Source organism: Eleginops maclovinus, chromosome 8 (assembly GCF_036324505.1).
Source record: "Eleginops maclovinus isolate JMC-PN-2008 ecotype Puerto Natales chromosome 8, JC_Emac_rtc_rv5, whole genome shotgun sequence".
Lineage (NCBI taxonomy): Eukaryota > Metazoa > Chordata > Actinopteri > Perciformes > Eleginopidae > Eleginops > Eleginops maclovinus.
Window position 1 is genome coordinate 16,572,726 of NC_086356.1, and position 14,405 is coordinate 16,587,130.

Genomic DNA, 14,405 nt, shown 5'->3' on the forward strand with positions numbered 1-14,405 from the left:
TACCTGACCCGACCGTCCTGCAATGAAATGTGACAAATCTGCTTAGTGCTGTTGTGCCGTTAGATTAGTCAGGATGTATTGTTTAAGTTTGAAGCTCCTCCTTCTTGTGAGTTCATAAAAAAACAGCCAAACCAACCTTTCCGATTGGACTTTATTTATTCTTCCTTTAATAATACCAAAGTCAAATCTTAGATGCACTTTCCACACAGAGAGGTCCTAAAAAGACCTTTTTGCTTCTTGACTTTGTGATTTGAAAAGTAAACTAAACATGTTCGGGATTTGCTGATTTGGGAGTTCTGGTTTAGGGAAAATCGTAATATTAACTTTAAGTGCTTGGTTTTTTTTTTACATTTAATGACAAACAATTAGATGTGAGATTATGTGAGCCACAAGGTGACAGGAGGTTGAATTACTTTTTGGTTGATTAACCATTGAAGTTATTTTTTAACCAAAAATATTCTAAGGTGTGAGTAATAAACAAACAAAAGCCTCAGCACATTCATTGATAATACAAATAAATATGTATTGCCTTTATCAGAATTATTCTACTCAATCTACAGGGGTTTTACTCTTGTGCTCACAACAAACAACGGACCACCATGTCTTGAACATCCAAACCAGTCCCACAGAATCACTTTAAAGATTTAAACCTCATCCTTATCTAATCATATTAAGATTAAACTGCCTGGCCACTGCGTCCGTATGGTGACATGTTGTCGTTTTCCCCTGCTGAGCTTCAAGTCGTCCTGCAGGTTGACTCTCAGGATTGGCCACAACTGAAACCACATACTCTCTTACAGCTTGCCTTCAATTTAATCCAAGATGTCTGGTTCACAAACCAGTAAATGTATGCGATGTGTGTCTGAGCAATGAAACCTTTACTGAAGGAGTAAGAGATGGGCTTCACTGTTTAACATCCACTTCTACACTTTGTAGTCACTTTTAATAAAGCGTCACTGGATAATTACTGGAACTATTCAATCAGGGAGTGTACCGCAGATTAATTTAATTAGGAGTGCTTGCATGCATAATAAAAATGTGGTTTCAGCTGCTGTGTATATTAATCACTGACTGCTGGGGAAAGTTTCACACTGATGAAGTATGGAAATAAGTGGTAGTGGTGATGGATGATCGAGGAGAGGGACTTCCTTAGATGTATTATATTTGAGTACATTTGAACAAAGATTAGTATTTATTTGTGCAGGAAACCATCATAAATCATTATTGCAGAGTTAATATGGTGAAAGAAAATCGTCTGTCCACTTTCTGTCTTCTGACTTTCCTCTCATTCCCGGTTTTCCTCTCTAATTTTCCTGCACAACCACAAGAGACTGACTGCTCTGTCATGATTCCCAGTAACACTGGCATCTCATTTAAAAGCAGCAGCCCGGCTCTGCATCCATTAGTCTCAGCAGAGGGAGGGAGGGAGGGAGGGAGGGAGGGAGGGAGGGAGGGAGGGAAAATGACGGCTATTTAAGGGTTGGTGTTTAAGCAACGGGGGTCTGACCCAAACTACTCCTCACACTTTAAAAGACACTTACTCCCACTCTCTCCCCCTCTCCCTCTCTGTTATTTTCACTCCCTCTCTCTCTCTTTCAGTGAAGAGCTCCAGTGTGAGCTGTGAAGAAGATAAGGAAGCTGAGGGAGGATTGACTGACAGAGCTGCCACCTTGCCGGAGACGCTGCAAGACGGAGCAGTGACACAACAGAGCAAAGCATCATATATCTTGGCTCCAATGCATTTGTGACGACCCTGAGGTGTGCCTCATCTTACCTGCACAGGCGTGGGTCAAGAAGATTGCAGAAACACAGGTAAGAAGATACTTTAATTTGTATTTCATGTGACTGACTTTTCTTTGCTTCTCTGAGATGAATTCCCTTTAAAAAATGTATAAAATAGTACCTTTTTTTTTAGCATTTACATTTCAGTCGAGCACAGGTTACTTCAACACCAGAAGGCTTCGATTATAGCTTAGCGGTAGGACATTCTTGGTGTATACTGCAACTTCTTCCCCGGTCGGACATGCACAGCAGCCAGAGCAGGATCAAAAATGATGAGTGACTGCTGAGGGAGTACATGTGGAAGCTTTGATCGTCTTAGTAGGAAAGGGCCAGCAGCCAGCACGCTTCATGCCAAAATGATCCTGTCAAGTTTTTGTGAGGTTATAGATCATATATCTAAAAAACTAAAAATAAAACAAGGTCCATCTGTGTGTGTTTGTGTGTGAGTATCCCTTTGTCTGGGTAGGTTTTGCAGCCTGATGATTCATCACCTTACCTTCTGCAATGCAATTTAGTTTTCATTGTGTGTCATTTTTCCATCCTGGAGATTAAATTAAAGGGAAAAACGGTTGGCAGGATTTGCAAACGTGGGCAAGGACAAAAAAAGTACTTCATCCATTCAGTCCAAACGCTGCTTAATTGAAATCCAAGTCTGGTTTATGGTGGTTTTCACTCGTGAGTATTTCAGCCGAGGAAGATTATAATCATTTAGTTCCCCTGAGCTTTTTGTTTTATCCCACAGCGCGTGTATAAATGCTCGTCCCATTGATAGCTTTTCAATCCGAGATGGTTTCCAGCTTTACTGCTAGGTGCCTGTGCAGCAGTGAGGAAGGTGTCAGCGTGAAACAAACCTCTGTCAGGGACAGCTGGTTTAGGAGCTGCTGCTCCCCCAGGGCTCGTCCTACACAGTTTCCCCTCTGTTTGACCTCTGCACAATGAGCCAGGGGTTCATCATAACTCAGCATCTCAGGCCTTTGCCTTTTAAGTAGAAATGTGTAGATTTTTCAGGTGTTACCAATTCCAGGGACAGTTAAGCATCAAAGGTGTGTGACACTGAGAGCGAGGTGAGGCAAATAATTCATGTCTCCCTTTTTACTAACTCAGAGAAACTGGAATATTGAATAATTGTTGACAGTATTGTACACAACAGAATTTTTAAATGTAGGTAAGTTATTACATATCTGGGCTGATCTTTTTCAGTGTTAGGCCTTTAAATTGTAAATCTAAAGGTGTGTTGGTTAGGGCGGGAGGATGTGCACAGATGAGTAATTAATATCAGTGCGAATTCTCTTAGGTTATCTTCATATTTCTCATCATGACTTTGTTGTTTGTGATCATTCACAAACAACAAACACTAGAGCTGCCAAACATTTGGTTTTCTTTAGCATTACAGCTATAGACTGCGGCTGAAGACATTTGTTTAATATTGAATATTTAAAAGTAAAACAGATTAACAGTTCTCTGTGGGGATTTAGACCTTCAGTAGTGGTTTCCCTTTGAGAGGGACCTCTTTTATTGAGATAGTCCAACCAATAGTGACATACTGTAGCACTCATCAATAGATGCGAAAAACAAGCAAGTCAACAAGGATGTAAATAATTCTGGGACTAATAGTACCTTGCAAATATTTAATGATGAAGCAACTAAACTAAAGGATACACCAAAGCCTCTTAAGTTATTAACACTGAATATTCACTGTATGTTTACCAGAAAACATACAGGGCACCTTCATTACCCAAAGATATTGTGTCGCCTAAAAGAAATGACAGAGAAAGCATTCAATGATCACAGAGAGACGCTGGAGCCAGTAGAAATGTTGGATTTTTGCCTAAACATTCATAGTTCCTATTGATCTGTTAATCATTACTACTCATGAAAGGAAGAAAAATGAGTCTCCTATTACAAATGTTAAAGCTTTTTCTCGTTGATTGAGAGGAGACTCCATAATTGCAAATGGAAACTGAAGTCTGCACCCTGTTCAGCAGGCTCACATGGGAACACATAAAGCTCAGGTTTATTGGTGTTAAAGAACAGCTTCAGGATATCTGCAGCATTGGGGAAATGTGCATTCTGCTAATGAGGTGTGGCCACTTCTGTTATTGTTCTATCGGCTGCACTAACTCGTCCAATTAACGTTTTCTTAAGATGATTTACAGCTGTTCCAGATGCTATGAGAATCAGACTTTACCAAAAAAAATAAACAGTAAATTATCATAGATGGGCAAAAAAGCATATTCATGATGGTGACACTCCTGTATCAGCCGCTAATGATTCCAGTGAGTGTGTCCAGACATGCTGCACTTGGGTTGCTCTAATTGATCTGAAATAAAGACTAAAATACGCCCTTAACTGGATGATTGCACGGATAGAGATGATCAAAGACGACAAATTATACATGCAGTGGCACTTTCAGTTTGAGTGTGGAAACAGCACAAGTAACTCAGTGCCCTTTTATTTTCTTTGACTGAGAGAAACAGATGTCGTGAGACCAGGGCCAAGATTCCCGGTTTCACTTTTCCACGCGGGAAAGTTCCCATCATGCTGCCAGCATGGGGGAAGGATACTAAAGCTACAGCACTTCTGGATTATAGCTTAGTGAAGAGTTTAAATTTATTTCAATTTTTTTATCCAAATTGTCTTCCCATATCCAGAAGTCACATGTCCTTGGTCAACCCCTGGTCAATGTATTCTTGGCTTTTTACTGTAAGCTCTCAATATCGAGTCATTCTTGTATAAATAAATATTTGCAATACTTTACAACATCTTCAGCTGTAAAAAACTACTGAGGAACTAAAGGGATTCTTTCTGTAAAGTCTTCTAGAGGGAGGTGCAAAACATATTGACAGCCCTAGTTTTTAGATTTACAACACCAGCCATAACATGCTTTTATACTAGCACTCACCAGATGTGCGAGACCTTGTGAAACTCAAGCTCGGTTTTATATCTGTGTCTTAGGTGGTGAAGGCATGCAACGATGCTGGAGAGGCGAACAAAAGGTCAGGTCAAAGGTCGAGAAGAGAAGGAAAGGAAAGAGTGTTGATTAGGGGTTTAAAGGCTCTGAGGGTAATGGAAAATGTGTGTTGTTTGACTCCGGTAATGCATCGAGCTGCATGTCAAAAATAACCCAATGAAAGCAAACCAAAATGGAAATGACCTCATTCAGATGTCATGGAACTCCTGATCTGCATAAAACTGCTGTGTTCAACGACTGCACGTCATTTGCCCACAGCTTGTGACATTTTGCTCTGGTATTTCCTGCTGCTTCATCTGTTTTAGTGTTTCTTCCCAAATATAAATTTTGATAATTCCAAACTGAAAATGCATCACAACCTGTTTATAACTTTTCATATTTTTGACCAAAGAAGAATACAGAGGCAGACTCAGCCTGCGCATTATCCCAAACCTTTCTGTCTTTAATCCTAAAAACAGACTAGAGACTAATTTTTCACTCAGAAGTCTACTGAAGTTATGATATAGAGGATATTTACAATCCTGAGGTTTCTGTTCAAAGGTAGACATAGGATCAAGGTATGGGTTTGATTTTTGAAAGCGGTGAGAATCTGTACAGCGGCTAGTTGGTCAGTTTTCTTTAATCTTTTTACCTTGTAAATAGTACAGATGTGTCTAAATCTGAAAGAATTGCTGATTGATTAAGCATGTTTAGTTCTAGGAAAAACACTGTCTTATCTCTCTTCTTGTTACAACTTAATATATTGCTTCTTCATGTTTTTATCAATTATGGTTGTACTTTTTTCATTACTTCTCTTCCTGTTTCAAATCTCGTTTCACGTAGGCTTTTTTGTATCTCGTTGACTTCCTTGTGTGTTTTTGGATTTGATGAAGTTCCTTTATCATGTGTGAATGCCATGACCTGTTTTGAACGTGTATCTTGAGTATGAAATATGATCTTTGTTTAAATAACCAAGTAGTAAGGAAAAGATGCAGTCATGGTTACATTGAGATGCACTGAAGCTGAATCGTGTTGAACATCTGCTTTTATCCCCTGAAAGCTAAGGTTCAGCATTGTCTCAATAAATAGTTTCCAAAAGTCTTCATGGGAACCTAAATCCTGGGGCTCCACCTGTCCTTTCATAGCCATCACAATCCCCTTCAGGAAATAATTTGTTAGCATGTGCATACTTCTGTCAACCACCAGTCACAAAATCTGGACAAAATCGTGCATCACTTACAGAGATGATACCCGATTTATAGAGGTATAGTTTGCAGCTTCCCAGACATAGCAAGAGACATGAACCTGAGGTCTTACATCCTGTGAGGAAGGGTCGAGTGCACGGACACATTATGACACTGGGGCTTTCTATTGATTTTCAGTATGCTTACTCAGGCCTTTTAGAAACTCAGTAATACAAAGAAGCGTTCCCACGCTGAGCAAGAAGCCAGTCATTAGTTCTAGTTTAGCCTCCCACAAATGATAGTGTTCTTGGTGTCCAGCTGATGAAGTCATCGTGGGCGAGAAGGAGATCTGTGCATGGGACGTATGCAGCTTATTTTGTTATATATGCTAAACAGCTGAGAATGTGCTTTGTGAAAAGAATTGGTGTGCCGGAACAACTGTCAATTCCTTTGCGTTGCAAACACACTATTTCCTTTGGATAATCTACGAAACAGAAGTGTGGAAGTGTGAACACATGGAGTATGGGCTGTGTCTGCTGCAGAACTTCTGCAAATGTAAAGAGGATTTGCAAAGCAGCATTGTCTTTGTTTAACATAGCAAAATCAAACAAAGATGATATAACTTATCTTTATGTTTAGACTCCTTTACCCACAGTAGCTTATCATATTATGCTGAGTGCAGTGACTCAGTTATTTATGTTGCACAAACTGTAAATAATAATCAGACTTGCCTGTGTGGTCCACAGACTAGCCTGGAGTTGGTTTAACTAGTGTTAAGGGATTCTGGAACTTCTGACTGAACTCTGCTTTTCCAGTGAACATGTTTTTATGTTTGTTGCATCGTTGAAGTGGAGTTTTTATAAAGATGTAGTTAAATCTCAAAAACAGTGGGGGAAACACTTCATAGTAACCCATTGTTTAGCAAAGTGCATTGCAGGTAAATTCTCAGACCCTTCTCATGTTTGTGTGAGTTGTTTCACACCAAAGGATTGCTGTTTACTAAACCACTGGGCTTAAAACTATGACTGTGTATTGGCAAGAACCTGGCAATAAGAATTATTCTACTTTAATCTTGTTGTGAAATATCTTCTCTGTCAGGATGGGTCAAATGCATGTTTGAGTATCCCCATTGGAATTCATTAAACAGTGACCGAATTGACTACTTATTATTCTGTAAAAGTTGTACTTGTGAAGGTGAAACATGGGTTTTTGGCTTGTGACCTCATGCATTTATTTACTTAAGGCAGTTGTATATCAGTCAGTAAGTTGAGAGCATTTCAACCAGAGACCTTTGTTTTCCTTGTTATATTAGGAAGATGCAAATTGTTCCAGTTATTCACAATAAAAATAAAGCCTAGATTATCGGAAAGTCTGAGAAAAGGGTTTTCTGCTTTATATTCTGTTAAGAGACACAATATTAAGTTAATAAAAAAACTTCAATCGATGAGTTGAGTAATTGTTTGATTGTTGTAGCTCTACATCGCAATAAAAATGCATCTGTAATGAAATACTTTCTTTCTGTTTTCCAGAACTTTCATCTTAAATGAGGATTGGCCTTTAGTCAGAGTTTAATCGGATATTTGTTCAATAAATCCACGTCCCACATCTTCTAGCATGGGTACACGAGGCGTTCTGGGCTGCCTCCTCCTGACTGCTTTGCTCAGCTTATCATATGCCGGGCTTGTGAATAACATCCTCCGGCATCGACGACAGACTCTGGAATCCCCTAAAAAAGGACATAACATCACGCTCCCCAGTGCGGACCATCCTGTAGTTTTTAATCACGTCTATAACATCAATGTTCCTGCCAGTTCCCTCTGCTCGGTGGATCTGGACGCTCCAGAGAGTACGGCGCTCCATCCTAAAAATGAAGCAGTCGTTTCAGGCCATCCAGGGACTGAGCACACAGTCAATGGGGAGAACCAGATCGTCTTCACCCACCGCATCAACATACCACGCCGGGCCTGCGGCTGTTCTGAAGACATGCCCGGCCTGAAAGAACTCTTAAACCGACTGGAAATGCTTGAGGGAGAGGTTTCAACACTCAGAGATCAGTGTGGCAGTTCGCAGGTCACAGGTAGGAGTCATTTGTCTTTCATGCTTTGTGTGGTTTGTAGATTGTAGCCAGTACAGTAAAATGATCCTTTGTTTCTCAAAAATGTCTTTGTGAAGTGCTAAAGTAAGAAAACAAATGGCACATCTGTTCAGTTCATCTGTTGAAGAATTCCTTAGAGTTCAGTGTGGGAGTGTGATACTTCCATGCTGACTATGAGTTAATGACGTCTTCTTCCCTAATATTTGCTAAAATAAGCTTTGGAACCTTTCTAACTAATGCAATCCTAAAGGATTGGTTTATTATTCTTATTCAGTTTCTTAGTTAGAGAAAAGTTGGATGCCACTCTCAGCTAGAGCCAGCTACTGATTAGCATAACTTAGCATAATCACTGGAAATAAGGGAAACAGCCAGAGTCAAAGAAGTAATCCTGCAGCCTTTGAACTGCTTTCTTTTTTTAAATGTTTTAATTAATCAAAAGCAGTACATATATAAAAGTGCCATTCAAATTCTTGATACTTGCTAACTCTCACGAAAGTTAATTAAAGCTATTGCTTCATTGAAAGAAACTCTTTAACCCCTAAAATCTAATACAATACAAAGAACTTTCAGATTGTTAAAATCTTTCTACTTGCTTATCAAGGTAAGTTGGGAACCAAACCCTACTGCAGTGGTCATGGGAACTACAGCACTGAAAGCTGTGGCTGTATATGCGAGCCGGGCTGGAAACCACCCAATTGCTCTGAACCCGAATGCTCTAATAACTGCCAGGACCGGGGCCGCTGCGTTGATGGAAAGTGTGTGTGCTTCAAGGGCTTCACCAGAAAGGATTGCACACTTGACGACTGCCCTCTGGATTGCGGTACATACGGCCAGTGTGTGGGTGGTGAATGCATCTGCTCCTATGGTTATTCTGGCGAAGACTGCTCTCAAACCAAGTGCCTCAACAACTGCCGCAGCCGCGGCCGCTGTGAAGACGGAGACTGCGTTTGTGATGAACCCTGGTATGGCCCTGACTGCTCTGAACTCATCTGCCCCAAAGACTGCTATGACCGTGGAAGCTGCGTGAATGGCACCTGCTACTGCGTAGAGGGGTACGCCGGTGAGGACTGTGGAGAGCGTACCTGTCCCAACAACTGCCACGGTAATGGTTACTGCGTAGATGGCAAATGCGTGTGCGCTGCCGGCTTCAACGGAGAGGACTGCTCTCGGGTTATATGCCTCAACGAGTGTAATGACAGAGGTACGTGCTTCAACGGGTTGTGTATCTGCGACGTGGGCTATCAAGGCGCAGACTGCAGCCAGTTAGCGTGCCTCAACAACTGTAACAACAGAGGCCAGTGCATAAACGGGCAATGTGACTGCGATGTTGGTTTCCAGGGAGATGATTGCTCAGAGCTCTCCTGTCCAAACGACTGCCAGCACAGGGGACGCTGTGTGAACGGCCAGTGTGTGTGCGAGGAGGGCTTCGTTGGTGAGGACTGCAGCATCAGGACCTGCCCCTCAAACTGCTACGGCCGCGGAGAGTGTATCAAGGGACGTTGTGTGTGTCATTCAGGCTTCACTGGTGAGGACTGTGCTGAGCTTAGCTGCCCTAACAATTGCCAGAACCGTGGCGGCTGCATCGATGGGCAATGTGTTTGTGACGAAGGCTTCAGTGGGGAGGACTGCGGTCAGAAAGCTTGTCCCAACGACTGCCTGGCCCGGGGTTACTGCGTCGACGGCAAGTGCATCTGTCAGGAAGGCTACTCTGGAGACGACTGCTCTGTGCAAGCCTGCCCAGGAGACTGCAACAACAGGGGACGCTGTATCAATGGAAAGTGCACGTGTGAGGCTGGATATGAAGGGGAAAGCTGCGCGGACCTTAGCTGCCCCAACAACTGCCAGGACAAAGGTCGCTGTGAGAACGGTCAGTGCGTCTGTGATGAGGGATACATCGGAGAAGACTGCTCAGAAGGTAAGAAGCTATGTTCAGTTTACACACCAAAAAATATTTGACAATCCATAAATCCTGAACGTTTCCATGTGTTAACTAATTGTACTATAAAATCAAATCCAGAGTGAAGTCATTTCCTCCCATTTTCCAATTTCCCTCATCACTTATCTTGATATAAACTTTTTCAGTGAAAATAAAATAGTTTTCATAGTCATTGTCTGCATTTGTTCACTGTCTTTGGCAGTTCTTGACACCACAGCTGGTGTTTGAATTAGCTCTGGTTTGTGGATTGAGGGCGTGAGAAACTGTCAAAGAAAACACACCCTATCCTTTGGTGTTTTTTTTCCAGTGTCTCCTCCGAAGGACCTTACTGTAGGCGAGGTCACCCCTGAAACGGTGGACCTGAACTGGGAAAACGAGATGCTGGTGACAGAGTACCTTGTGACGTACGTGCCCACCAAACCTGGCGGTCTTCAACAGGAGTTCACTGTGCCAGGAGACAAAACTACTGCCACCGTCAAAGAGCTTGAGCCTGGCATCGAGTATCTGATCAGTGTCTACGCTGTTCTAAGCAACAAGAAGAGCGTCCCCGTCAGTGCGAGGGTGGCCACAGGTACAAGCTAGTTTATTGTATGAAAAAAAAGAACATATATCTTAGCTACCAATAATCAGTAAATAATGTATTTTTTCCATCCGTGCAGCGCTTCCAAAGCCAGAGGGTTTAATCTTCAAATCGGTGAGAGAGAGCTCTGTGGAGGTGATGTGGGACCAGGTGGACATCTCCTTTGATGGTTGGGAGATCTATTTCCGCAATACGGTCAGTCTGCCTATCTCCTTTAAAGGCTTGCACCGGATTTTATTAAGTGACAGGGGAAAATGTAATAAAGCTTCTCAAGCTTATTGGAAGTCTCAGCAAAACATGGATTTATTTCGGTGCTAAAATTGCTTTGACATATGGGAAAAACCACAGTGAGGGCAAGGCCGGATGTCATAGAACTCTGGGTAAATCCGCTGCTTGGAATCGCAGCCAGTAACTTCTTCTCGAAGAATTACTGGCTGCGATTCCAAGCAGCGGAAGCTTTTTCACATTTTGCAGCTGCTGCAGAGTATTAACCTATTTTTATATATGAATGTCTTCTCCTGACCATGTTTACTTTGATAATAGGCTTTGGGATGTAGATTACTACACAACCAGCTGCTGGACTCTCACATTCCTGAGCAGCATGTTGATGGGTTATGCATAGATGTGTCTTCAGTGCTTTGCATGCATCTTTGTTTTTTTAATGCTCTCTATCTGATTTCTTACATGGTATTAAAATCAGGAACTTTAAAGACGAGTCGCAAGAACTGGTAGTGTGGCCTCTTAAGATTTAGCTGAATAAACATTACCCCAGGTCGATTTCTTCTGGAAAAAGCTGATATAAACATACACAATAATAATAACTCAATCCAAACTTTAACAAAACTAATTAATCTGACTGTTTCAACTTAAATGTTAAAAACATAAAAATGAATAATTCTCAGTGCTGAAGAATACACCTTGAATTCAACTTGCACAGAAAGTAATGTCTTCTCTACCATTACTCAGCATCTGCTGGAGTGAGACAAAAGGATCCAAACCGCATTCCTAACTTAACACTAAATTTGAACTGCCAGCATAAAAGCTAGTAAGCATTTTCCAAACAAAAAATGCCATGGATCTAGATAGTGACCAGCTGGATGTAAACTGGACTTTATAAATTTGTTCAGGCTACTCCATTTAGTTCATGTTAACCATTTTTCCCTCCAGTAATCTCTGTTCTCATCCTCTACCGGATATTTCTCATTCATATGTTCATTATGTTTCCTTGCAGAAAGAAGAAAATGGGAAAACAGTGAGCACCCTTCCACCTGACCAAAACCAGTTTATCCAGACAGGACTTGGTCCAGGACAGGAGTATGAAGTCTCTGTTAACATCATCAAGAACAACACCAGAGGACCCCAAACATCAGAAAAAGTCACGACCAGTGAGTCTTTAGCTATTTTTGTATTATTAAGAGTGAAGAGGTGAGATTAGATGTTCAAAATGATCCAGTTTCTACCTAATAAAAAGTTCAGATGGCATAATTATGTCATTCTCCTGCTCCCTATTGCAGCTTTTAGCAATTTGGTACAATAAAAACCTTCCCTTTCCTCGAGCACAGAGCTAAAAAAATACATTAATGTCAAAGAGGCAAATTCCATAATGAAAAGAAGAGTAATAACAGGAAATCCCTTCTGGCTCTCCCTGCGTCCATCACACAGATTCCAGCTTAAGAGTAATAACTCGGACACGTTGAATGTCAGCCTCACATGATTTTTCACTTTCACTAAATTTGCTCCTAGCAATTTTTTTCTTCTTGGATAAGTTTTTATGGCTGTGTTACTCCATACATTAGGTTTTGAAACACCTAGATTATGCAATCGATGCCAGGCCAAACAACTTTTATTGTGCATGGAAAAGCCATTTAGTTTAGATGCCGTTGTGTTTTTACCCTCTGGGTATCACGCCGTTTCATTTGTGATGTCATTTATTTGTCTTGGCTGAAACTAGACACATCCCCCATAAATGAATAATCCTTTCATACCCTTTTTACCCCCACTGGTCCGTTTGACACCGAGTAAAGATGCCTCCCCCACATGTAAGCACAGGAGATTTGTCAGGCAGTAAACATAAAGCCAGACTGAAAAGGAAGCACATTATATTTCATAAAAGCCTTTTCCCAGGTGGATCCAAGTTATTGATTCATCTTGTGAAAAAACCAAGTTCAGGCTTATGAGAGCTCTTTTATTTTTAAGGCTCAAAGATACCACGCCAGGAGTGCTAATGTTTGTGTTTGATCTTGATCTCACAACAATGTAAGAGATATTGGCTTGATTGTTTTTGAATTTGACTATTGGCAGTTAAAACCTTCCTACAGAGACTGATTAAATCTTCGACGTAATTGAGAACAACTTTGCAGACACTTACCTGCTGGATAACAATAAAGAAAAGTACTGCATCATTTGGGAAATAAGCTTATTTGCTTGCTGAAAATTAGACCGACTCCACTCCTATATTAGTTTTCTTTATTACTTTTCATCAGCAAATGTGAACCCCTTTACAACGAGCAGCTTTAAGACTTTTTTTAACTGTTTACTGAAATCGGTATAGCAGTTAAATATGTTTAAAAATGATATCTTACTGTGGTTCGCCTGTAGAGCAGGAAATTACTTCTGCACATTATACTTATATGTATGAAAGATTGTAAGGACTGTCAACCGTATTCTTCCTTCATTTTAAGTTTCATAATAAATCAGACATTTCCCATGCATCTTTTCTCCCACCCTTGTCTCTCTCACCCAGAGATTGACGGCCCCTGGCAGGTGGAGGTGAAGGACGTGACGGACTCCTCTGCTCTGGTCAGCTGGTCTCTGCCCGTTGCTCCGATGGATAGACTCACCTTAGCTTACAGGCCCAGCTCTGAGCCTTCACAAGAGGCCGTTGTAGGGGTTTCCATCCCAGAAACTCAGTACAGCATCGACAGCCTGCAGCCAGACACCGAGTACACCGTGTCGCTCATCTCCAGGAGCAGAAACGTCTCCAGTGACCCTGTCATCGCCACATTCACTACAGGTAGGCTTAATGCAGATTTACATCTTCATTCATTTTAAAGCTGCAGGTACAGTATTTACATGGCATAATGCAAGGCTATGTTTTTGTATGTCAACAAACCCAGAAAAAAACCAAAGAACTTAAGTACTGTGTGTGTATATCAAATAATAATGTATACCTCCTCTGTGCCATAGGGCTCAGATAGAATAACATATGAGCCACACTGCTACCCATGTTCCTTTATTACCACACAGTAGATTTCAAATCATTTCCACATACAATGTTCTGTAGCCCTAAATACTTCAGAGAACCAAATGTAGATTTGCTGTGGAAAATAGTTCCCAACAAATGCTTAATGTCCTCTTGTTTCATATATTTGCCTAAAAAGGCGTCAGCTGTTTAAAGTTATAACTGACTTAAAAAAACTGAACTATCTCAGTATTCGTGACCCCCTTCTGTACATTAAACCCTTCAGTAGGAACCAAAAATTATAGAACAGCACATGCTAGTCTGTGGAAATACTTTACAGTATTTATATCCTTGTGTAATGATTTGGAATGTGCAAATTGGAGTGGCCCAATTTGCAATATTTGCCGAGATATAAACTAAATGTCTGTTTATAAATCTTAAGTTTGTGCTCAATAGGTATAGATTCTCGTAATTTGATCGTTAATATATTTACCTTTGTCAGCCCTGGATGCACCCAAGCACCTGAAGGCTGTGTCACAGACAGACGACAGCATCACACTGCAGTGGACCAACAGTCAGGCTGATGTTGGCAACTTTTTGGTGAAATACACTCCCCTCTCTGGAGACACTCATGGGGAGGAACTGTTTCCTCGAGGGCCAGGAGACACCACAAAAGCTACCATCACCAGTGAGGGTC

General features: G+C 41.2%; 1 protein-coding gene across 3 annotated transcripts in view; it reads left to right on the forward strand.

Moving 5' to 3' along the window:
* Positions 1-14,405, forward strand: part of LOC134868824 (tenascin-like) — a 41,663-nt gene that overhangs the window by 11,751 nt on the left and 15,507 nt on the right. For 2 of the 3 annotated variants that reach the window (XM_063890137.1, XM_063890138.1), the window contains exons 1-8: positions 1,524-1,812; positions 7,446-7,993; positions 8,613-9,926; positions 10,255-10,518; positions 10,607-10,722; positions 11,759-11,912; positions 13,271-13,540; positions 14,211-14,396. In XM_063890137.1, coding sequence (XP_063746207.1) covers positions 7,531-7,993; positions 8,613-9,926; positions 10,255-10,518; positions 10,607-10,722; positions 11,759-11,912; positions 13,271-13,540; positions 14,211-14,396 — 2,767 coding nt within the window. In that variant the 5' untranslated portion in view covers positions 1,524-1,812; positions 7,446-7,530. Of the gene's footprint in view, positions 1-1,523; positions 1,813-7,445; positions 7,994-8,612; positions 9,927-10,254; positions 10,519-10,606; positions 10,723-11,758; positions 11,913-13,270; positions 13,541-14,210; positions 14,397-14,405 lie in introns of those variants that run through there. The other variant, XM_063890136.1, reaches the window with a different exon arrangement.